The sequence below is a fragment of the Mustela putorius genome, unplaced genomic scaffold (genome assembly GCF_011764305.1).
Source record: "Mustela putorius furo isolate JIRA1106 unplaced genomic scaffold, ASM1176430v1.1 tig00537293_pilon_pilon_pilon, whole genome shotgun sequence".
Taxonomy (NCBI): domain Eukaryota; kingdom Metazoa; phylum Chordata; class Mammalia; order Carnivora; family Mustelidae; genus Mustela; species Mustela putorius.
The window spans coordinates 2,508,507-2,532,387 of record NW_025422431.1 but is presented as its reverse complement, the minus strand read 5'-3'; the positions used below and the strand labels follow the sequence as shown (position 1 = coordinate 2,532,387).

Below are 23,881 nucleotides of genomic sequence, written 5' to 3'. Positions count from 1 at the left end.
ACAGAACTGTGTGTACATACATAAAAATATGGGCAGAGAGATTCCAAACTGTGAATAGCAGTTACCTCTGGGAGCAGTAGAATAGGGAAAACACTCACTTTCTACTTTATATACTTTTCTTTTTGTTGGACTCTTAAAGCAAGCATAGATTGCTTTTATAATAATTTTTAAAAGATCATCTTATGGTAACGATTCTTCCGTCGTGCAGAGGAAAGCCCTGTAGCAGTATGCACGGACTAGTGAACATGCTCAGTGTCTTTGCTCGGTCTGGAATTATATCCGTCTAGGATGGTAAGGCCCATGAACTCGGCTGACCCAAAGTACTAGCTCTAAAATCAAAAAGAGTCTGATTTTTTGAAAGAGAAAATCTACAATTCCTTAAGTTTAAGGGATTCCTGAATAATAACAATAATCCCTTACGTCTGGCTTATAAAGACTAAATCTGTCAAAATATATGATTCTTAAAGGCAAAGGGGGGAATAATGTGGCAAAAGAGGTCCTTGGTGTCCACAGCCCAAAACTGGCCTTGGGGTTGCTGCTGTCAGCCAGGGTGGTGGTGGGGGCCCTCCCCCTGACACCTGACACAGCTTGGGAACCAGGCCCACATCAGCATGTGGTACAAGCACTCTCCCCCAACGGGACTAAGCCCGAGGCCACGATGGCCTGCAGGAGTCTTTAGGAATGACTCTCCAGGATCCCTTGGCTCCTTGCCTTCCAACTTTCTCCTGCAACCAAGCCCAGAGCACGTGGGGGCTCTCCCTGAGCCAGAGACCCAGGCTGTGGAGTAGGGGAAGGTAATAAAGGGACTGGTGGAGTTTGGCTCACATGGGCATGGATATTTGAGGGTAGAGAGGGTGGAGGGGCTGGGTAGGAGGTAGGAGGGCTGTGGAAGGTCACTCTGGTTGCATGACCCTCCTTCCCGCTCCTGACGAGTCAGTACAGGGACTGAAAGCTGCCGTGAACACAAGTTTATTGGTGGAGCTGCGGCGGAGTCCTCCCTCTCTAGCCGAGGGCACAGCACCAACAGAGGGATGGACAGATAGACCCCCCCAAAAGGACACATGGATGGTGCAGACTCAGAGAGACTATAGCACAGCCACATAGGCACAGAGACACACAGGCCACAGCACCAAGAAACACACACACACACACACACACACACACTGAGACAAAACCACAGAGCTAGAACACACAGACAAAGTGCGGGCTTTGGGGCTCCTGCATAGACAGAGCGAGGGCCACGTGGGGAGGGGGCCCCTGCTGACCTCCCCCAGGCATAGGCACACCAACAGCACACAGACAGGCAGATGCCCCCAGCCAGACAGCCAGCCGGCCACACAGACAAATGAACTGCATGGAAAGGACGCTTGTGCTCCCCAAACCATAGGGAGGGGGGACCAAGGGACTTCTACAAACCCCCACGGATTGATTCCCGTTCAGCCTGCCCCCTGCCCATCCCCCACACACTTTGGTCTTGCCCACCGGGGCTGGGGGCTAGGGAGTGGGCAGGTGGAAGGAGGAAGAGGAAGGGGGACGCCCGGCTCTGTCCCTTCTGCGAGAGAAGGGAGGCAGGTACTGAGAGTCCGGGCCTGAGCCAGGGCCTGGCAGTGGGGCGAGGGCGGGGCCTCGGCTCAGGCTTGGGGGGGCTCCCGGCAGCGCAGGCACTGGGCCATCTCGGGCTGGTACCGCTCAACCTGCAGGGTACAGCTGGAGAACCCGAACCGGGAGTGGAGCTGCGACGCGGCTTCAGCCAGGACAGCTTCAGGGTCGGCCGTGGAGTCTGTGGGAGAGTGATAAGAGGCAGCAGGTTCCCAGGGGAGCCGGGAGCTGGGCAGGGGCCAAGATAAGGACGGGCACAGGGGGACCCCAGGGCTTGCACACCATTAAAACCAGGCTTGCACACGGAGCTTCTTTTCTTTCTGTAGTGTATGAATAGCATAAAAATGCCAAAGAAAAGGCTGGAGAGACTCACTCAACCAGGCCACCCTGCTAACACGCCAAACTATTCTTATTTTTCTATTCTCTTCTGCTCTTTGACTGTCCATAGACAGCTGTACGTGTCAGCAGCCACAGCACCCAAGTCTCCAAGACAATCCAGATGTTAACTATTTTCTCCCATTGTCCCTCTAGAGTTACCCTCCACTATCCCACAAAGTATAATATTTTTGGCATCCAAATTGCATGTCTCTGATTGCTTCTTGCATCTGGAAGAAACTCAAAAATCCTTTGTCAGCTTGTGAGTCACCATATATATTTTTAATAGTTGAATCATAATGTAGATATAATTTTACATTCAGCTTTTTTCTCTTAGCATTATACCATCAACATTTTCCCTGGGTGCCACACAGAGCTCGTCATCATCAGTCTGAACAGTTCCGTGATACCCCACGGTCACTCCTTACCTAACTGCCCCGTGGCTAGACCACCTGGTACTAGTGATCTTTTAAAGGGTTGTTGGTTCTCTGCACTACTTCAGAGAGGGCGAACCCCCACCCCAAAACCCTGTCCAGGGTGCTTTATCTCCAGCGTGCACACGTGTGTGAGAGAGAGATCAAGAAAGGCAGCTGGCACAGCAATCCCAGCGGTTCAGAGACTCTTCCTAGGTTTGGAAGAGGGATCCGGGCCGGGACAGTCAGGGGCCGGGGGGCACCAGGAGGGGGTATATTTCTAGGAGGGAACTGGCTAGGGCCAGTGTGGACTCACCAATGGCCAGATGTGCAGAGGCAACGTGGTAAGTAAGCGTAAGGGACCACAGGTGCAGCTCATGGGTTGCCCGGACTCCCGGCACGGACAACAGCGTGTCCCGCACGGGCTCAAACCCCACACTTCGGGGGGAACCTGCAAGCAGCACCGGCCACACCTTACTGCCAAGGCCACTCCAGCGCAGAGGTGGCTCCTCACCAGACTCTACCTCCCCCACCCTGTATCCGCTCAGCATCAACCCCCACAATTCACCCTGGGCCCGAATCCTCCTCCCAGCAATAGACCCAGGACCCAGGCCTTCTCCTGACCCTCTCTTGAGACAAGAGAGGAGGCCCAGAGCTGGAGTGAGGTGAGAGAGGGCCCCAGGTGGGGAGCGGTGGCATCTGATTTACCTTCCATGAGGACACGGAGGACATCTCGGAGGGTCGGAGCCGTGGATCCAAGGGCACAGATGGAGAAGAGGAAGGTGCTGATGGGGTCAGCTGCCTTGTACTGAGGCTAGAGAGAGAGAGAGACTTCCAAGCCCAGGAGACAGGAACCCTCCAGGGGAAGACCTAGGGGTGTCTTGGACAAACAGGACCTGAGAGGCCCCCGAGAGCCCTGCTGAGGGGAAAGGGACCATGGCCGAGAGCCGGGAGTACTGGGGAGCTGGGAGCTGGCGGTGCGGAGGGAGACCAAGGGGGCCAGGAGGGGGGCAGGGTGCGGAGCGGGGCACGAAGGCTGGGGCAGGCCTGCACGCACAGTACCTTGAAGTAGATGAGGACAGAGGCGGCCAGGACCCCAAGGCTCTGCAGGAGGTCCCCCAGCACATGCACAAAGGCTGCCCGGACGCTCGTGTTCCCCAGGGGCAGGGGCTCCCCCGGCCCTTCGTCCAGCGGTGCATATTCTGCCCCCCTAGACCCGTGGCTGTGGGGGGGCCCGGCCTGGTGCAGCACAAAGGCCATTCTGAGGGGGAAGCAGAGCAGCTCAGCCCAACTGACCTGTTCCCGGCCTCTCTGCCCTCCCCTCCCTGGGAGAAAGCCCTTTCTCCACCTGTTTCCTCCCTACTTTCCCAGCCCCGGGAGGAAGACAGCATTGGCCGAGGGACACAGATCATGCAGGCTGGGGGGAGAAACACCGTACTTGGTGCTAGAGACATGCCTTCAGATCCTGCCACGGCGACTTACACCTGAGCAAGTCCCCTGGCCACCTCCCGGGTCCTGTGTCCTTAACTGTACACTAGGGCCGATACTGTCTACCTTATGGGGGGGGGGTCTCAAATGAGACACTGCTGATGACAGCCCGCAGCAGAGTGGCCCCAGGAAATGTCTGCTGGCTCTGGATTCCAGGTCTTTCTCCCATCTGTCCTCAGGCAGCCCTAGGGTAGCTGACAGGGGAGAACTGTGTGTGCCTGTTGCATGCCTTTCGGGGCGCGGAGAGAGCCAGCTCCCCTCTACCCCCGGAGGAGCACACCTCGCCCTGAGGCCCCCGGGGCACCACTCCCTACGGGGACGTACAGCAGGTTGGCACAGACAGCGATGCTGGCGGTCAGCAGCATGGCACCCCCCTCGATGTGGTAGTCGCTGTGCAGCAGGCGGATGAAGGCCAGGTACAGGAGGATGCCGGTGACCATCCAGAGGGAGACCACAGAGGCCAAGGCTCCCAGAGTCTCTGCAGGGGGAGACGAGCTATCAGAGACCTGCCTGGGACCCTGGGAGGTACCTTCTGGTGAGAGAAGAGGCTCAGAGGGCCATGCGGGGCCTTACCTGAGCGGTGCCAGCCAAAGGTCATGGTGCGGGTGGCTGGACGGGTAGAGAGCCAGAGGGAGAAGAGGCTGCCTATCATGCTGCCCACATCGGCCAGCAGGTGGGCTGCGTCGGTCATAATGGCGAGGCTGTGGGCCAGATACCCCCCTGCAAGGGTAAAGCAGGGCACAGTCTGGGTCTGGTTAGGAAGCAGCGGGCACTGTGGCAGCGTGTGGAGAAGCAGGGAAGGAGACCAGGGGGACCCGTGCCCCAAAGCGAGTGTGGTGGCATCCCAAAGCGATGGGATTATAGGAGGGGCAATTATCGGCTTCTTTTCACTCATTCACATTTTCTAGATTTTCTATAAGGACACATTTTACTATCAAGAAAATGGGTCTTTTGAAAGACTAGCTAATGCTGAGAAGCCAGCCCTGGCCCTCGGCCAGTCCTGGGCACCTACGCGCCCACTGCCACCACCCCACTCTCCTCATCTCCCCCTGCCCTACCCCTCCAGGAACCTTGCTGGGACTCTGGGTGGAGAGTGGCTTGGGCAGGGATTGGGCAGGTGGGGTTGGTGGAGCCGCTCTCCGACTTACCGACCACCTCCCCAGCCATGAAGACGCAGCACACGGCACAGGCGGCACCCAGCTGCTTCTGCGCCTGCAGCCTCTCGGGGGTGAGCCCGGGCTGTGGCAGGGGGTCCCGGTGGCAGTGGTGGAAGGGCATCTCCACAGGTTTGGGTTCCTCGGGGAGGGGCTCCGAGGTCTCTGTGAAGAGACTGAAACGGGCAGCACCATTCAGCCTGGGGCTTGGCCGTGGGCTCACCTGTTCCTCACTCCCACGTCCCCAGTCCCGCTAGATGGGCTTCCTCAGCTGTGGCCTGACACTCACTCTGTTCCTCCCAAGGCCTGGCCAAACCTGGGGATGGACTGCCTCAGGGGCAGAGCGCCACGTGAGAGATGGGGCTAACCAGCTCCGATTCCAGCCTCCTTCTCCTTTCATACACAGAGCCATGGAACTCCACAGCTCGGGAGCACCGTAGAGATGGTCTAGTTTGATGCTTTTTACAGAAATTACAAGTATGAGGCTCAGAGAGGGAGAGGACATATGGAGGCTGCACAGCTAGTTCATGGTAGAGAGTAGACGCCACCATAATGTGTGGATAGGCACCAGAAGGAACACAAAATGAGCAGGATCTTGCTGACCTCTGGGAGCTTTTGGTGAGCAAAACAAAGGTGTACCTCGGTGCTGTGATATGTAGCAGGAGAGTGGCTATTGCCATAAAACAAAATGCTCTCAGGGCTCGGAGGATAGAGTAGATGAATTGCAGTGAAATCAGGGAAACTGAAGGGGGCACCATGAGAAGGGTCTGGAAGGAAGCGGAGGGTTCGGGTAAAGATGGGGTGAACATGCTAGACAGAGGATGGAGGGCCGGTGGTGTCAAAGGGTGAGCACGGGATCCTGGCCTTAGTGTCTCCCTCCCAGATCCATCTCCCTGTGCCTCCATTCCAGATCCTTCCCCTTCCCTATCTAGACATGCTGCTGAAACGTGGCCATTTAAGAGAGGAGTGGAATGTTGGGACCCAAAAAGTCAGGGGTCCCAGATCCCTGAGCTGGGGTTGTCACAGGGAGGACGAAGCGCCGACTGCATGGCTGGGGAGGCAGTGGTAGGAGCAGTGGATTTGGAGGCTGCCTCATGTTCGCTGGACCCTGGGCCGATCGTAAGCACCCAGCGGAGGCCACCTTAGCTGTATGGTACCGTAAGCCTCCTTCAATACATGAGTAGGGCTGGAGCCTCACCTGGGTGCCAGAGACTGAGCTCAGGCTGAGTTTCAGGCTCATGCTGGCCCCATTCCTACCCCCACGACTACCAACCTGAACTCCGGCAAAGCCGGAACCTCCCATAGAACAAAGAAAGGACCTAAATAGAAAATACAGTCTTAGAAATACTCATGGAAGTGTGACAAGAATACCCATGAGTGAAAAATCGAAGGCTCCAGATAGAAACGTGGTCACAGCAGTAAATTGAGGAGGGAGGCCTGGAGCCTTCTGGCTGAGAAAAGCTCTGCCAAGTGGGTGAATTGAGGTGTGAGGGAGGTGGGGGCACATTTGGTGCCTGCAGGGAAGATTCGAGTGCTGGCAGGTAGATTTAATTCTTGGAATGTTCTTCCAAGACTTAGAATCTCAATGTGTATGATGATGAGATGCTGGGTGTTTTGCCGAGGAGACAGGGAGACGAGGGTGGTTTTGAAACCCATCCTCATTCTTCAATGAGGTATACACGTAGTTGGGTGCCTGGGACTCAGGTGGCAGGCAGGGTGCACATAGCGAAACCCAGACAGATGTGTCACAGATGACTTACTAGGCAAGGAGAGGCTGGGGCCGGGAGGATTATGAATGAGGGACTTCGGAGCACCAGGGAGGGAGTGACCACCTGGGATGGGACTGAGGACAACTTCACAGAGGAAGACATGTTTAACATGAGACCTAGGTGAAGAAGGGGGCTCTAGACACGTGAGATATCAATGACAAAATAAGTGGCTAGGAATTTGAAGTGTCAGGAGTCAGGGCAAGGGCTGAGGAGGAAAGTGAGGGCTCAAAGGAACACCAAGGGAGATAAACTGATTGATTTCACATATCTTTCCCAAGCCCTGAGATGACCTTGCTGATGTATATTAGTCTGGAGAGGGAGAGGAGAGGAGATGGAAGGGTCCAGAATAGACCAGGCCATAAATTCCATGTACCAGATTTCAAAGGAGGGGCAGGTAGGTTAGGGAAGAGCCTCTTTCAGAAAATACTGCAGGATTTGGTGACTAATGGTCATATGAGACTGAAAATGAGCTGGGAGTCAGAGATGCGGGTCTGGATAGCAAGCAGAGGCTGCGTGGCTTTGGGGCAATGGGCAAGATGCCTTTTTTTTTTTTTTTTTTACAAGGAACAGAGTAGCCAGTCATCAAGGTAGCCAGCCATCAACAGGCTGCTCCCTTTTGTCCTGCATGAATTGGGCACTAAAGAAGCCTCATTGTTGGGGTGCCTGGCTGGCTCAGTTGGTGGAGCATGGGACTCTTAATCTCAGGGTCATGAGTTCAAGCTCCACATTGGGCTTGGAGTCTACTTTAAAAAAACAAAAAACAAAACAAACATTTTTTAAAAAGCCTCATTGTTGGTGCGGGTGGGTGTGTATGTGGGTGGGGGGCTACATGTTGTTTAGAGAGAAGGAAAGGCAGTTTTCTCTCCCTGGCCTCTGAAACCCCAACAAACAAGTAATATTGAGCGGGTAGAGGTGAAGGGGGGGGAGGGGACCAGGACCTGAAGCAGAGTCAAAAGGATACGTGAAGAGAGCCAGGGCCTGGGCTGCAGCCTCCACAGCAGCCCACGTCTGCAGTCCCCGGCAGGAAGGAGTCAGACGGGAAGTCTGTACTCCCTTCTGTTCATCCACTTCCCCACCCACCCAGGTTTACGGCCCCCATCCAGGGAAAGAGCGAGAGAGGCACCACATCATCAGAGACAAAGGGAAAGGTGCTCGGAGGGAAACAAAACGATTGGGAGAAATGAAGAAAGAGAAAAAGCCAGGGAGCCTGTCAAATTTCCGAGACAAACGGACGGTCAGCCAACAGACAAAATGGCCAGCGGAGGTGGCCAGGATGGGCCTGGCGCGGCCGCTCCGAGGGACCCGGCGGGCGCCGGGCGCGGGAGGCCGGCGGGACGCGGAGGAGGTTCTCCGGCCGCCCCCGGCCCGCTGTCCCGGCCGCTCCACGCGCCTCGTTTCACACCTCGCCGCCCCCGGCCCCGTCTGTGCGGAGCCGGGAATACCCCCTGCCGCCCAGACCGCACCTGCTCCTTCCCTGCCACCCCCTCGCTTCCCAGCGGCCGCCGCCCCCCAAGGGCCCGGAAGAACCGCCGTGGAGCCCGGGCCCATCTTCAGCCCGGGTGCGCACAGCTGGCGGTGGCTGGAGGGGGCGCCCCGAGCCCGCGCGCATAGAGGGAAGGGCCAGGGGCCTGCAGCGGGGGTTCCGAAGCCTGGGCGGCGGGATGCTCCCACCGCCAGGGCGCTGGAGCAATGCGGACTTCGGGGCACCAGGCGTGGATTCCGGCCCGACGGAGGGGCAGTTGCTCGCGGGGAAGTCGGATGCGGCGAGGGCGGCGGAGGGGTCCGGAGGCTTGGGGGACCGGCCCGGGAGCCGTGTTGCGGGACCGAGAAAAAGAGCGCGGCCGGGAGGAGGCATAGCGGACTGCTGGGAGGGTCGGGGTCGGTTCTGGCGGTGTGGCCGGAGAAGACAGAGCCGGGCGCCGCGAAGCCGCGGAACTTGCGGGGCGTTGGGGCGGCCAGCGGGGGCCACGCCGGCGGAGACAACGAAATGGACGGATGGCATGAGGGTGGCGCCCCGGAGCTGAGGACCAGCCCAGGTCTGTCCTACCTCTTCAAGCGCAGGCCGCCACCGGCGCTGCCGCGGTCCCGGGGGCTCACCAGGCGAGTGGTCTCCGATCCCCCCGTGGCAGGAGAGGGCTCCATGTCACCGCGGCCCCAACCGTCTAGGCCCCACCGTGGAAGGGAGAGGCGGGGCCGGCCCTGCACCAAGTCCGAGCGGCCAGCCGACCCCCGGACTCCCCGCAGGGCCGCGGGGCCACCAGAGTAGAGGGAACTGCAGCGACTGTGTCGCGGGGAGTCCGAACTGCAGATCCCGCGGCCTTTGGAGCCCCGCCCCGCGTGGGGCGAGCTCCCCAAGCCCCGCCTCCAGGCTCTCGGGTCTCTCCCCCACGCCTAAGCCCCGCCCCTAGAGCCCCGCCCCCGTAGCCCAAGCCCCATTTCCCAGTGCAGAGCCAGGTGTGGGCGACGGGAGCCCTCTGCGCCCCCGCAGGGTTCTAGAGAATGCCAAATTTCCATAGCCCCGCCCCCACCCAAGTCCCGCCCGCCGGTTCCAAGCCAAGCTCCTCAAGGCTTGGCACCCCCCCACACAACCTTCCCCCAGGGAACACCTCCCCTTGCAAGCCTGCAGGCGGGGGTGGGAGGGGTGTCGTCCAGCCCCCCACAAGGAGGCAGAATCAAGTGTGGGTCCATTACCTAGCTCGAGAGAGCCAGAAAGAGTGTGGGGTGAGCAGTGACACATCCGGGAGAACTCCAGGGACTCCGGCCAGAAACCCCTCTGTGGAGGAGGTGGGGTCGGAATTTGCATGCAGAATCTGCTGCCAAGCACTGTACCGCTCATTATCATTTATTTTTATAGAGACTTCGGGTGACAAAAGCTTCCTGTTCTCCTCCAATCCATTACTATCCCTATTTTTCGGATGAGTAAACTGAGTTCCAGAGGAAGAAGCATCTAGGGTCATGTAGCCGGTGAATAAAACGCTGGGACTGGAACCCCACCCTCTTCCCCTCTCCAGTTCAGGGCACCGCACTGGCGACTGAAGAGCGCGCGCGCCACAGTCTTGCCACTCACAGGCCGGGGCAACGGGAGGAGGAAGGAGCGATGCCACATCTCTGGTCACAAGCCCACTTTTCTTGGAGGGAGGCTGCCGCTTGCCAGCACGTGATTCTTTACCACCGAACCTCTAGCACCTGGCTGGGCCTTTACCTCATTTTGTCTCATTTTAACTAAAGCCCAGGGGAAGGAGTGACTAGAGCAAAGTGGGTGGCCTGAGCCCGGGGTCAAACCTTCACATGCCCAATGCTCTCTGGCCCTCACACCTGCTGCCACTGTAGAATGAAATGGGGATAGGGATTTTATTGTGCCCTCCAAGTTGTGACACTCTGAAGAGAAGGGTCTGGAAGAGGAGGGAGAGAAGTGAGCTTGGATAGGGAAGCGTGGAGGGTGGGAGCGGTTGGTGAGTCCAGCAGAGAAACCCATCCACGGGCACACTTCCTGAAGAACACACTGGGCATCCTTCATTTGGGGTTCTGGGGATAGACACCTCTCCCCAACGTTATTATTCCCAAACATTGCAACTGCGTGTACACCTCCCCCCATCCAACCCGCCCATCCGCGAACAAACACTAGGAGCACGTGGCAGATAGAGTGGTTGGAAGAGATGGGGTTAACCCGGGAGAGCTTCGCGGAGGAGGTGAGGCTTGAACGGATTAGGCAAGCTGGGCGGCGGGCTGGCTGCTCAGGCGGGGGAGAGTGAGGTCCTTGCCAAGGTTTGCGGGCGGCGTGCACGAAGGGAGCGTACTGCGCTGGGGAACGGTGCGGAACGGAAGAACCAAAGGGTCTGCGCAAGCCCCGGGTGCCGCGTCTCCACCCACGCGGCTCCCGGGGCCAGCGCCAGCCTTTATTCGGCACCCTCCCTCTACTCCCGGCAGAAGGCTCAGCCCAAAGCCCACGCGAGGCGAGGGACGAGGGAGTGAGGGTGGGGGTCCTTTCTTCCTCCAATTTCCCCTAGAGGAGTGGGACCTCAGCTCCTTGCTCGGGTCGCGGGGATGCAGACAGAGGTAGCGAGAGGGGAAGCCACCGGCCAAGGTCACCTTGTAGGTCCTTGTTAGAGCGGGGTGGAACTCATGCCCGGTCCGCCTCGGTCAGAGCCCAGCAAGTCCCGCTAGGCGCCGTCGGTTTTCGAAGCTTGGCACTGGGCCTGGGGCTTCCCCAATTCAGAGAGCCCTGGAGCTGGGGAGCCCTCCAGGGCTGGGATGTTGTAGCCTCGCCCGAAGCGGCCGGGGCAGGCCAGCTCGAGGATGGGGAGAAACCGCGGAGCCCTGTGCGGGGAAGGGGTTTCTAGGCACGCCTTAGCCGATGGCGACAACAGGGGACTTGACAACAATGGCTCCCTTCGGGATTTCCCTTCCTGGGCAGCCAGTCCACAGTGCGCAGACAGCAGCCCCGGGTTCCCGGGAGGGGGCGCAGACGCCGGCACGAGTCCGCCCGCCCCTGGGCGGGGAGCGAGCAGGCGGGAGGGGAATGAAGTCTGGGAGCAGATGGATTACAAGGCTGTCCTCTGCCGCGGCTCCCTCCGTGTCGCGCCTTGGAACGTGCTGCCTCCAGAAGCCGAGGGCACCAGCGGGGAGAATACCAACAGTTGCCTGTGCTTGAAAATCTATGCAAAGAAAGCCTGGCAGCCAAACAGACCTCTTGCACCTGTTTCTCAAAGAGCCATCAAGTGGCCCCATGAAAATCTTTGCAAAGGGTCCTCTTGAAAGCCAGGTCTGAGGAAGGCATCCTGCACCTGGTTAGGAGCTAGGAAAATGAGGCAGGAGTTAGAAGGAAGGCTGAGAGCTGGTTGTAGGGAACTGAAATCGTGTAAAAACTATTCATTCAACATTTACTGAACATTTATTTCCTGCCATGCACTTTGCTAGGGTAACTGGGAATTTCTGGTGAGCAAAATACATGCATTTCCTCCCCCTTCCTGGCTTTAACTTGATTGCAAGGGATTTCTATTTTGCAGGCTTTGGGTGCTAATTTACCCACATGCTCTAAATGTCTGTCCTGTCCTGTCCTGCCTCAGGTATCAATTTTCCCTAAGGAGATTCCTTAGGCCACATTAAATCCCAAAGGGATGAGGGAAGCAGGAGTCCCTGGAAATTCTCAGGGGGATAGGTCAGTGCTGGAACAGAGGGTGGCAGAGCAGGTCAGAAGGGGGCTTCAGGGAGCCTAGGCTGGACCAGTTCATTTTGGGAGAGAGAGAGCCAAGTCCAGCCTTGAAGTCAGGATTTAGGCTGGGCTAGGGATCTCAGACAAGATTTGGAAGCCAAGCACGCAGATAACAGATTAACACTGGAAAGGTCCAAGCCAGGCTGAAGGGTAAGGGGAAAGATAACAAGGCGGTCCAGTATCCACTCCATTCTCTGCTCAGGTGTTCCTCCAGGAAGTCTTTCTAACTCCCCCGCTATGTGCCCTTTTCCGGTGCTCTCAAGGCCCTCTGTGCTTATGTGTGGTTGGCACTCAGCACGCTGAAACAAAATGGCTTGCTTCTACCTTTCTCATCACGGTGTCCCTAGGGCCCCTGGTGGCTGATATATAGTCCTCGTTAAAGCCACCCCAGAAAAAAGGGGGCCAGTTGTCTGAGTGGAAGCAAGATGGAGAAAACAGGATTTTAGTTGAAGATAGGGAGGATGAGGGAGGGATGGAGCTGAAATATCACCTCCTCCGGGAGGCCTTCCCTGATCCCCAGACTAAGTTATTTCTCATGTTATACATTCTCGCTGCATGCTTTTTTTTCTTCCTCAGCATTTATCACACTGTAATTACATCATTATTTGGGAGTTACTTATTTCTTCACTTGGCTTCCAGGATACCATAATCTGGTTTTCCTCCTACTTCACTGACTGCTTATTCTCAGTCTGCTTTGCTGGTTCCTCCTCATCTTCTCAACCACTGAATACTGGAATGGTCCAGGACTTAGTCATCCCCTTCTCTTTACCTTTCTACACTCACTCCCTGGAGATATCAATCCAATCTCAAGGCTTAAAATACTGTCTAGAAACTGCAGATAGCAATGGTTGTTGCAGCTTGATGGTGGGTAGATGGAGATCACTGTGCTATTCTATCTTTGTGTTTGAAATGTTCTATTTAAAAAAAAAAAAAAAAAAGCAGGCTCCCTGCTGAGCAGAGAGCCGGATGCAGGGCTTGATCCCAGGACTGGATCCCAGAACTGGATCCCCGGGCTCGATCCCAGGACCCTGAGATCATAACCTGAGCCAAAGGCAGAGGCATAACCCACTGAGCCTCCCAGGCTCCCCATAGAGCAATGTTTAAGATACCTGTTGTGTAAGTGAATGGATTAACAAAAAGGACAGTTCACAAGGGGAACTGGTGTAAGAGCAATGGCATAGAGGTGAGAAAGGACAGGAATGTTTGGGGCAGTGGGAGACAGTCTGTTATGGAAGGGTTACCTTAGGGCAACACCAGACAATGCACTTGGAGAGCTAAACTGGTATCAAGTTGTAGAGTTTATTGCCAGATTTATTTTTTTCTAAGATATTACTTATTTATTTGTCAGAGAGAGCAAGCACAAGCAGGGGGAGAAGCAGGCAGAGGGAGAAGCAGGCTCCCTGCTGAGCAAGGAGCCCGATGCTGGACTCCGTCCCAGGACTCCGGGATCATGACGTGACCCGAAGGCAGACGCTTAACTGACTGAGCCACCCAGGCGTCCCTATTGCCAGATTTAAAAGGTTGTTTTACATCCTCTAGGCCATGAGCAAAGGAATGGTAATGACAGAAGCATTGCTTTGCGAACACTGATCTGGTAGCCATATCCAGCATGAGACTGGCGGTAGGGAGAACAGTCAGGAGGCTAGAACAACAGTTCGTGTGATATGGAAATCCTTTAAATGGGATGTTTTGTGGCTGTGGGAGCTGAAAAAAAAGGACACATGAAAGAGCGATTTTTTAAAAAAAAAATTAGTAAGACTTTTTGGGCTGAATTGGGGGAAAATAGTAAATCCACAGATAAGTGTTGTTTGGGTTTTGAACATCACTACCTTGGAAATAGCCATAACATTAACATCAGTAGAGAAACCGAGAGGAACAACAGGTATGGGGAATATGGTTTGGAGGCGGTGGGAGACTGGCCTGTGGATAACCCACAACTTACGGTAAAGCCTACTTATGACATCTGAAGCTATGGGTGTAGACTGGATCTCTGAAGTGGAGAGGAGAGAACCCAAGCAGAAGCTTAAAGACCAAACCATATTGAATATGCAGGCAGGAGGTGAAAAAAGGATCCAGAAGGGGCAGGGCAGGAAACTTATTGGAGATGTAGGAGGAGAACCAGAATAATGCAGAGCCACAGAAAGCAAAAGACGTGAAATTGAACAGAAAAAGAGAAAAGTGATTTAGGGCCCAAAGTCTTCCCCAAAACACAACTTGGCCTTTTTCACTTCATTCGGTCACACTGTCTGAAATTCTGCCAGTTATTCCTTTTTTTTTTTTTTTTTTTTAAAGATTTTATTTATTTGACAGACAGAGATCACAAGTAGGTAGAGAGGCAGGCAGAGAGAGAAAGAGAGGCAGAAGCAGGCTCCCTGCTGAGCAGAGATCCCAGGCACCCCTATACCTTTTGTGTTAGGAAGAATGGGGAGAGTGAGGTATTTATTAATAGCCATTCTTACTATAAGCTGAATTATAGTGGTTTTCGGTTTTTCAAGATTTTAGTTTTAAGTAATCTCTACACCCAACATGGGCCTTGAACCTCCAACCCCAAGATAAAGAGTCACATGCCCCACTGATTGAGCCAGCCAGGCCCCCCTGAATTGTTATTTTAATCAGGTAGCTTTCTGGGGCACCTGGATGGCTCAGTGGGTTAAGCCTCTGCCTTCCCCTCAGGTCATGATCTCAGGGTCCTCCATCCCCCGCAAGGGATGGAGCCCCGCATCCCCTAATCAGGCTCTCTGCTCAGCAGGGGGGCTACATCCACTCTCCCTCCCCCCTTCTCTGCCTGCCTCTCTGTCTACTTGTAATCTCTCTCTCTCTGTCAAAATAGATAAATAAGATCTTTTTTAAAAATCAGGTTACTTTCCACCTAACCAACCCTTAGGGATGAACTCCTTTGATGGAGGTAATACTTTTTATTAGAAATATTGAAAGCATGGACACCTGGGTGGCTCAGTCAGTTAAGTGTCCAACTCTTGATTTTGGCTCAGGTCATGATCTCATGGTTGAGGGATTGAGCCCTGCTTTGGCTGGGCATTGAGCATGGGGCCTGCTGGAGATCCTCTCTCTCCCTCTCCCTCTGCTCCTGCCTCACCCTCACTGCCCTCCTTCCTTGTGTATGCACATGCACACGTGATCTTTCTCTAAAAACAAAAACAGAAAACCAAAAGTATTGAAAAGAGAAGAGAGAGAGTTAATTTTGGAGTTCTAACTGCTTAGGGAAGACTGGCAGGGATATTTTGGAGAGTAAGAGGGCAGCATGTGGGCGCTGGGTAGGGGAACAAGGAGATGGGGTTCTAAGAGGCTGAGAGAAGGATATAGAAAGCAGGTGGAACAATTCCAATGGCAATCTGCAAATCTTCCTAGAGGAAGGATCCTGAGTTTTCCCTTCTTCCCAGGAAAAAAACGAAAAGCAACCTCTCTCTTTACAAAATTGAGAGGCGACCAGATGGAAAGGATGGTGATGAGGATGAGGATGGTGACAATGACAATAACTAGTACCTACCATGTGCCAAGCACTGTTCAAATTAAGTGTTCAATCCAGCTAACATCCCTAAGAGGTACACACTATTGTTTCCATTTTACAGGTGAGTGAGCCATGCCCTGTCAGCCTGCCCTTAGCTCTGAAATCTGGGGTTGCAGGTAAGAGAGGACAGGGGTATGCGGCCACCTCTCTGGATGGAAGGCCTCCACCTCCCACTCTGAGATGTCTGCCCAGGGGAGGACAGGCAAACAAACGGGCCAGTGATGTCTTGTCATATAGGTAGTGAGTGTCCTGCACCTGGACAGAGGGAGAGCAGGACATTACCTGACATCATAAAAGGAGGTGGATATCAGCTACAGCTTTGGTCTGTCTCTAGACCTCAACTTTATTTTTTTTTTAAAGATTTATTTACTTACTTATTTATTTGAATGTGGGAGAGGGAGTGAATCTTCAAGCAGACTCTCCACATAACACAAGATCTCGATTGGGGACTCAATCCCATGACCCTGACTGAGATCATGACCTGAACCAAAACCAAGAGTCAGATGCCCAACTGACTGTGCCACCCAGGCACCCCTAGACCTCAACTTTAAAGTGAGAAGGGAGCTGGTGTGTATAAGGAGCAGACATGACATAGAATCTTAACTTAGAAGACTTAGGTCTGGACCTCACTGGTTGACTTTGAGCAGGTCATTCCTTCTCTCAGGGCCAAAAATTCCTTAATTACACAACAAAGGCATTAGATGAGAGTTAAGCCTCTGAGTTCCTTTCCAACTCAAAAACTATGTAATTCTAGAACCTAGTGGTTGGGTATGACAAATTATGATCTCTCTTTCCCACTGCATATGCTCGAGAGCATGATATTTTGGGTATAAATATGCCAATGTCTGCTGTCTGTATATGTGTATTCTGGCTATATGACTAAAACCTTAGCTGTTTGTGGGTAAATAAGGGATGCTTCTTGGTTTTCTCCAGGAGAGACCAAACTGTGAGATAGTAAACTATAACATCAGTGACTTGAGGGCAAATGATTATAGGAAAGGTTTTGGCCTGAAATCATTCTTCAGCATAGTTATTTTCTCTGTTTTGCTTTTTTTCTTACAACTAAATCTAATTTAGTTTTGACATCAACCCTGTGGAATGGCACAGGTTTTTACAGAAAAGGAAAAAGAGCCTCAGAGATTAAGTGACTTGTTCAGGATCACATGGCTCATTAGAGACAGAGCCAAAACCAAGGTCTAGGGCTTCTGATTCTAGGCTTGTGTGTTCTTCCTAGTACTGTGCTGAGTGTCAGAAGAGACTGTGTGCATAGAAACAGAGCCAGATGGGGTCTGTTTCTAGGTGAAGGCAAAGTGGAGAACCTCTAGCCAAAGGATGCCAGGCTAACTTGCCTGCCCTCTCTTTCCATGTCTGTAGCCTACTGCCTGCAGTGTCCTTTCATTCAGACTAAAGGCTCAGAAGACTTAAAGATAATTGCTAATTTCAAGAACCACAGACTATGATTAGAATTAATTATAATGTCAGAGAGCAATGATAAGAAGTAATAACATTCTGGAGCCTCTGGCAAGATGTGGAGGATGTTTACTAACTCTTCCAGAGAATAACCTAATTTGCCCTCTTTCTCTGGGCTCACTTCTATGAAGCAGGAATGGGATCACACCACCTCTCATAGCTGCTGTGAGAATCAAAGCGGATTATTAGGTTACGGTGCCTCTGAAAAGACACAATGTTTGCTTCTTCATTCAACTGGCCGACATTCATTGAGCACCTACAATATTTCAGGAACTGTGTTAGGAACTGAAGGAAGACGAAGACAAACAAGAAGCAAGGAGCTCCAAATTACCATTACTATCTCCCCTGCCACCTTCTCTTAACCCCTTACGTCTCTTCTTGTTTGGGACCATAGGAGAGGGAATGGTCTCTAGTGGTCCAACTCCCCAGCTAAGTGCTCCTCTAGGGAATTCTTGCCAGGGCCCAACCTCTAGGCCTTCATTGGACCAACCGAAGCCTCCCTCTGCTGCAGATCCTTCAACAAGTTATTAATTCACATGCTGTGAACCAGGCTTGGGTCTAGGTGCTGAGTGAAAGACGGTGAGCAAACCCACAAGGTCCCTCAGAGAGTTCACTTTGTACTGGGGAAGGCAGACATTAAACAAATCAACACACAAATAAACATATATTCACAAATCGTGGTGAGGGTGTTATGAGGTGAGGAGAGAGAAGCAGAACTCCAAATTTAAAGACCTATGGGAGGAGACATGAAGCTGAGATCCTAGAAGGATGAGAAGTCAGCTAGTGGACAGCCTGAGGAGGAGTCCTCCAGGCAGAGGGAGCAGCGTGGCCAAAGGCTCCTTTGGAGGGTGTCTTCAAAGGAACTGACAGAAAACCAGTGCAGCAGAGACCAGAGCAGACAAAACAGTGGTGCTTGGCAGAGCTAGCCTGAGAGGCAGGGGCCAGACCAGGCTGGGCCTATAGACTGAGGCAAGGAATTCACCGTAAGTGCTCTGCACTTCTAGTGCCTTCTACCATCTTCCCAGCGCTAGTAAAGAAACAACCTGGGTTGTTCTGCTAGTTCTGCCATCCCATGTTCGTGATGAAAAGTTGGGAGTTAGCTAGAGAAATTTATCATAGTACAAACCCTCACAGGAAAAAAATATATATCAGTTTCAGCTCCTTTCCTTTAGCAGACTAACTTATAAACTCCTCCAACCCAGCACCTACGAATTGGGAGGTTGATGCCAAAGCTTTTCATCCCTCCCCCCCCCCGCCCCTACAGCGATCACAGATCTACAGAAAGAAGTTGGTTAACTCCCTGGTCATTGTGCCTATTGCCCATGGACTCCTTAGTTTACTCAGATGGCTCACATCTCTTGGGATGGAAGATTGATTTGCCACTTAAGACCTAGAAGGCGATGCCAATGTGCGCAAACAACTGTAATAAAGGGAAGAGAGTGATAAAAGCCACACGAGGTGTAGCAGAGAAAAACTACTGAAACATTAAAGCTCTTTCAAATTACATGCTATGGGAGCTATTGAGTGCTCCTCTGTAAAGAAAACCAACATTACAAAGCGGTAAATTAGAAGTGGTGCAAACACTGCCTCCTGTAGGAGATCACAGGAAGCGCGGCCAGGTGGAGATTGGCGCTTTGGAGCCTGGCAGGTAGGGATGTAAATTGGCACTTTGGGGATCTTTCTGGGAAGAAAGTTAGCAACATGGATCAGGAGTCTCTAAAACATTCTCTTTGACCCAATAATTCCACGTCCAGGAATCCACCTCAAGGGGGTAGGGAAGAGATTTATTTGAAGAGTTATAGATAGGAATTTTCGTTACAAGGTTATTACACTATCAAACGGCTAGAAACAACTTAAGTATCCAATCTGGATTATATAAATACCTTATGGTACATCCTTATGATATCATAGTATTTAAATGAAGTTTCTGAAGAAGAGTAGAGACTTTGGAAAATTCAAGATATCGTCTATCATTTAAGGGAAGGCTCAAACTCATGATTACAATATAATAGGATAAATGCGCTGACAGAGCAAGATGGGAACAAATGCGGAAAAGAAAGAAGGATTCCCAGGACATTCGAGATGGGTCTTGAAGGATGTGTAGTAGTTTCCTGGTGGAAGGGAAAGAAAGGACAAAATGGAGACCCCCTAAACTCTGCAACAGAAGACAGGGAAGGTAATACACCTCTGGAGAAAGGCTTGCAGGAGCCATACCTCTCATACAACCCCGGCGTGCAAGCCCAATATGCTTCCTTAGGTGAGGGGATGAGCCTTGCCGGTGACGAAGGCTAGTGATCCTCTCCCACAGGAAAAGGGACAACCCGCACCCGGTCCTAGGCCACGCCCACCGGAAGAGCTGGCAACGTAGCGTAGCGCGTAGCATGGGCCGCTGGCGCAAGGCTGATCCCTACGCTCAGGAGCGAAATAAATCCCAGGGCCCACGTAGCCTCACCTCCCAGGTTTTTTTGGCAGCGCCAAAAAGCGACCGGGAGTGTTGGCGCAGCACGCAAGCGCTGTTGGCCACTGGACCCTGGCGGTGTGAAATTTCACACCCAGATGGAGATTGTGTGAGGCTTCCCCAGGTGAGGAGAGCGTCTCCTCTGAGATGAGGAGAGGTAGAGCACCAGGTGGAGCAGGGAGCCACAGGGAGCCAGAGGCCAGAGGGCATGTGGGAACCAGAGTGTTCCCTTCTGAGCATGTAGCCTTGGCTCTCACGGGCCACTGCTTCGCAAGGTCTCTCCTCCTGTCTGGGGTCCTGCTCCCTGGTCTCTGGCCGGTCGGCCCCCACAGCTACCCCTTTCGCTTCCGTCTTCATCCCTTGATGTTCTCCCCGCTGCCGGGTCTCCGAGGTTTGAGAGGGGAGGCTAGGGAGAAGAACGTCCCTGGCCTACCTGGAGCTCGGCCCTCCGGCCTGGCTTCAGGGACACCGGACTTCTCTTAGCTCAGGGTTTGGTCTGAACTGTTTCGCCCGGGGGAACTGTGCATGTCCCTGGATCCTGACCCAGCCTGATCAAGGACTAGGCTGCCCTGATCTTAACATCCCAGCAGTGGGCTTGGACAGGCCCAGGGCTGTTTGCCTAAGGTACCAGGAGTTCCAGACAAAATCACCCTCTTCCCATGGTTTAGATCTCCCCTTGCTTACACCTCTCCACCACGTGGGTGTCTGGAGGGCTGGGTAGCTGAAGGACAATGGGAAATGTGAGGAGATGTTTTCTCTGGTCATTTCTGGTCACCTGCACTCTCTTGCTAGTCACAGAACCCACTCACTGTTGTCTTGTCCTTGTCCCTTTGTACTAGTTTTGCCTGCCTAGCGCCTGAAGGCGATGAGTTTCCTCACCGGAAGTTCACTTCTCCATGGCCTGTGGAAGTTCTCACAAATGCTTCTTCTCTTCTGACCCAGATCATGGCTCATTTGGATGAAGCAGCCCGCCAGCTGTCCAAAAGTGGGACAACCCTCTATGCCGTGCTGGAGCTTAAGAAAGGTGCCTCACCTGAAGACATCAAAAAGGCTTACAGGTTCAGACCCGGCCTCTTATTAAACCCTGAAATTTGCCCCCCCCCCCAACTTAAACCCTGATTTATGACCGTTTTTAAATCTTCAAGCCTTCACTTTGGGTGGGATGGAGTCATCACCCTTTTCACTGTGGCCTGGCAAGGAATTTAGACTTGGGCTCCTTGTCTCCATTCTTCGCACGCATGCATTGCTTCTTCACATCCAGAGACCTATCCCTGTCATTCATCCTGCCCTCCTCTCCCAGCCATTTTCCAACCATCCTCTCCTCACGCTCCTTTTGGGTATTGCCTGGGCAGGAAACTGGCCTTAAAGTATCATCCAGACAAGAATCCAGGGGATGCTCAAGCAGCAGAAATATTCAAAGAGATCAACACAGCCCACTCCATACTGAGTGACCCTAAGAAGCGGAAAATCTATGACCGGCATGGCTCGTTGGGAATATACATATATGATCACTTTGGTGAAGAAGGTGTTACATACTATTTTACAATGAATAGTTGCTGGTTCAAGGTATACAGTTCTTCCTAGCCCTTTAAGAATAAGGAAGTGGGGGTGGCGTGGGGTGCCTGGGTGGCTCAGTTGGTTGAATGTCTGCCTTTGGCTCAGGTCCTGATCCCAGGGTCCTGAGATCAAGGCCTGCATCGGGCTCCCTGTTCAGTGGGGAGTCTACTTCTCCCTCTCCCTCTATGCTCTCTCTCAAATAAAAAAATAAAATTGTAAAAAAAAAAAAAATGGAAGGAAGGAGGGATGACCTACCTCTTCTTGGAGAGCTGATCCTTCTCTCCCAGGACAGATGCTTCTGTTGTCTCATTTTCTGGGTACCAGGGGGGTTGAGGGAGGGGAGCTGTAATGGAACTACAGAAGAAATGCTGGGTTGAGGCCATGCTTTCCTACCTTTCAGACACTGGTCCTCCTGTGTGCCCTGCTCACCTGCTGCTGTTGCTGCTGCTGCTGCTGCTTTTGCTGTGGAACACTTAAGCCACCATCTGAGGAGGTTGTCAGAAGATACCAGCAGAATGTCCAGAATCAGCCTCCGAGGGCAGGTGAGAGCCATAGACAGGACCTGAGGTAAGAGGTGGTTAGGAAAGAATGAAATAGTTGGGGGTGAAACTATGAACCCTAAATATGGGAGTCTCAGGTCGGTATTGAGGCAACGTGAAGAAAGAAAAGAGGATACACTTGGTTTCTGAGGGACTTAGGCCACCAGCTGACAGTTGGAATGTCATATCGGCCTCTCGTGACTGTTAAGCTAAGGAGTGGGGGGATGTTGTATGCCTGGGTGGCTCAGTGGGTTAAGCCTCTGCCTTTGGCGCAGGTTATGGTCTCAGGGTCCTGGGATCGAGTCCCGCATCGGGCTCTCTGCTCAGCAGGGAGCCTGCTTCCCCCTCTCTTTCTGCCTGCCTCTCTGTCTACTTGCGATCTCTCTCTCTCTCTCTCTTTGTCAAAGAAATAAATAAAATACTAAAAAAAAAAAAAAAAAAGAATGGGTGGGAGAGTACCTTGAAGATAGAGGATGAAGTTTACTGCCTTTACTCTAAAGGAAACTAAGTGTCTGATCATCCCCACCCCAGGCAGTAAAAGTGTGCCTTTACTGAAGTTCACCATAGTGCCACCTAGTGATACTGACATGTAACTGCAAGGTAACAGGTTTCTCACCACTGGAATAAAATTGTTACTAAATTTTTGTGTATGTGTTTTTTAAATTCCATCATAGGAAACAAAAGAAACTTTAGAAGAGGTCAAGATGATAATGCAGATGATTTCTAAGAGACGAAGAGAAGTGAGTATATATGAAAGCTAAAATGCAGCAATAATCAAAGGATAAGAAAAGAACACACACTAACTTCCAGTGAATCATTAGTAGAAAGTTTGTATCTTAGACTTTGGATTTCAGGTGTTTATATCCTTACCTGCAGGGGCCTTGCTTTAAATTCTGGGTCATTATTCCTTCTGCTTAATAAGATGCCAACCTCTTTTGCCCTCAGGTGCTGACCCAGCGAGGGTGCCTTCTGCTGCCCAACACACTGGACATGTTGAAGAGGGGAGCAAGTAGCTGTGTCCTGACATTGACCCTGATTTGCCCCTCTTCTTATAAAAATCCCAACTTCAGAAACCTTGATGGCATCTATCCCAGTGAGGATGCTCCCTCTGCCCTTGATGGTATCATTGACCCTGGCAATACAGGGTCACCCACCTCCTCTTCTTTTTAGTTTCAGTCCCAATTTTAATCTCTTTAGACAGAAGCCCTCCCATCTCTACCCTTATGAGGTCTCAGACCGTGGTGACAGACTTCTCCCGAGCATTCTTTTTCCTGTGCCTTGAGATTTGGGCCAATTTCGACTGGTAAGGGCCCTGAGCCACTTGCATTGTCTCCACCAAGATCCTGATAACTGAGCAGAGTAGATCCTATCCCAGAGCTGCTGTACCAGCTAACTTAACCCTCCTTTGCTGGAACACTGCACCAAGAACTTGGTCTCTTTCCTACACCAGCATGCTTTTCTGGGCCTGGTCTCACCTTTCTCTGCTGCCCAAACAGTTGACATTGTCAGCCTCATTCTGTGCCACCATGAGTAAACTCAGGCAAAGTATGAATGCATTGGAGGGGTAGGGGTAGCTATCTCACCTCTGGCTTCTCTCCAGACTGCACCCCAACACGGCCTCCCCTTAGCATGGGTCCTGGGCTGACTGAAGTTCATCTCTCAGTGCCTGCTTGCCTCCATCCTTTTCTCCACCTCTTATGCAGGCTGATCACCATATATTTTCTTCTGAAAACAGGGGCGTGAAACATATGATAGGGAAAAGATAATACTTCTACAGACCCTCTCCCCATTCTCGAGCCTCTTCACGCTGCCCGTTTTATCCTCTCCACACCGTTTACTTCCCATCCATCCAGGGGCAGAGCCAAGTAACTCCTCACATTTCTCTCTCACCACTGGGGGAAGGGCTAAGGAATGTCAATAAATAAAAGAGCTTTTGTCCAACCCCATGCATCTGTTGGGCGCCAAAAAGGCAAATCCTGCCTGGGGTAGAGGGAAAGGCCCACAAGAGAAGAAGACAGAGGGCCGGTGCTCACGTCGGACACCAGCCTGTCTTGGAGAGAAGTCGTCCAGGAGCTCAGGAGGGGTCCAGCAGGGGTCCAGGACAACCGTGAAGTGAAGACAAAGGCCTCCTGGAGCCTTGTGATTACGACTTTGTCAGTGCTCTAAAATTTCCCTGGAGACCAGTTCCCCTGGTGCCCAAAATAGGTTCCTGGCACTCAGGTCCTTTCTGCTCAGCTCAACTTCTCTCGATTTCCTAACAAATTTAAAGTCTTTGGAGTGGCTCCAGTGATGTGTTCATGGACCAAATTCCCACACTTTCT

The 23,881-nt window shown here is 52.7% G+C and overlaps 2 protein-coding genes across 3 annotated transcripts; one reads left to right on the top strand and one right to left on the bottom strand.

Annotated features, from left to right (window-relative positions):
• Positions 1–953: 953 nt before the first annotated feature.
• SLC30A3 (solute carrier family 30 member 3) lies at positions 954–11,543 on the bottom strand. 2 transcript variants are annotated; one of them, XM_004765414.3, is made up of 8 exons: positions 10,888–11,543; positions 5,024–5,205; positions 4,449–4,595; positions 4,200–4,353; positions 3,450–3,648; positions 3,096–3,201; positions 2,704–2,838; positions 954–1,780 (listed from the first exon to the last, which is right to left on the bottom strand). In XM_004765414.3, the coding sequence occupies exons 2-8, from the start codon at positions 5,151–5,153 to the stop codon at positions 1,632–1,634; spliced, it is 1,020 nt and encodes a 339-aa protein (XP_004765471.1). In that variant the 5' UTR covers positions 5,154–5,205; positions 10,888–11,543; the 3' UTR covers positions 954–1,631. The 2 variants fall into 2 exon arrangements, with proteins under 2 accessions (XP_004765471.1, XP_004765470.1); XM_004765413.3 differs by lacking the exon at positions 10,888–11,543 and adding an exon at positions 8,846–9,145.
• Positions 11,544–19,460: 7,917 nt separating this feature from the next.
• DNAJC5G (DnaJ heat shock protein family (Hsp40) member C5 gamma) lies at positions 19,461–23,507 on the top strand. The gene is made up of 6 exons (XM_004765412.3): positions 19,461–19,588; positions 20,407–20,522; positions 20,817–21,030; positions 21,422–21,563; positions 22,235–22,300; positions 22,506–23,507. Exons 2-5 carry the CDS (start codon positions 20,410–20,412, stop codon positions 22,285–22,287), a joined length of 522 nt encoding a protein of 173 aa, XP_004765469.2. The 5' UTR covers positions 19,461–19,588; positions 20,407–20,409; the 3' UTR covers positions 22,288–22,300; positions 22,506–23,507.
• Positions 23,508–23,881: the final 374 nt, after the last annotated feature.

What these genes read in the sequence shown, in the direction of transcription:
- DNAJC5G (XM_004765412.3), top strand. Translation starts at nt 20,410, where the DNA reads ATGGCTCATTTGGATGAAGCAGCCCGCCAGCTGTCCAAAAGTGGGACA. An exon ending in GACATCAAAAAGGCTTACAG is followed by an intron (nt 20,523 to 20,816) that starts GTTCAGACCCGG and finishes TTGCCTGGGCAG; the next exon opens with GAAACTGGCCTTAAAGTATC. An exon ending in TGAATAGTTGCTGGTTCAAG is followed by an intron (nt 21,031 to 21,421) that starts GTATACAGTTCT and finishes CCTACCTTTCAG; the next exon opens with ACACTGGTCCTCCTGTGTGC.
- SLC30A3 (XM_004765413.3), bottom strand. Translation starts at nt 8,940, where the DNA reads ATGGAGCCCTCTCCTGCCACGGGGGGATCGGAGACCACTCGCCTGGTG. An exon ending in GGCGGCCTGCGCTTGAAGAG is followed by an intron (nt 5,206 to 8,845) that starts GTAGGACAGACC and finishes TGCCCGTTTCAG; the next exon opens with TCTCTTCACAGAGACCTCGG. An exon ending in CTTTGGCTGGCACCGCTCAG is followed by an intron (nt 4,354 to 4,448) that starts GTAAGGCCCCGC and finishes CTCCCCCTGCAG; the next exon opens with AGACTCTGGGAGCCTTGGCC.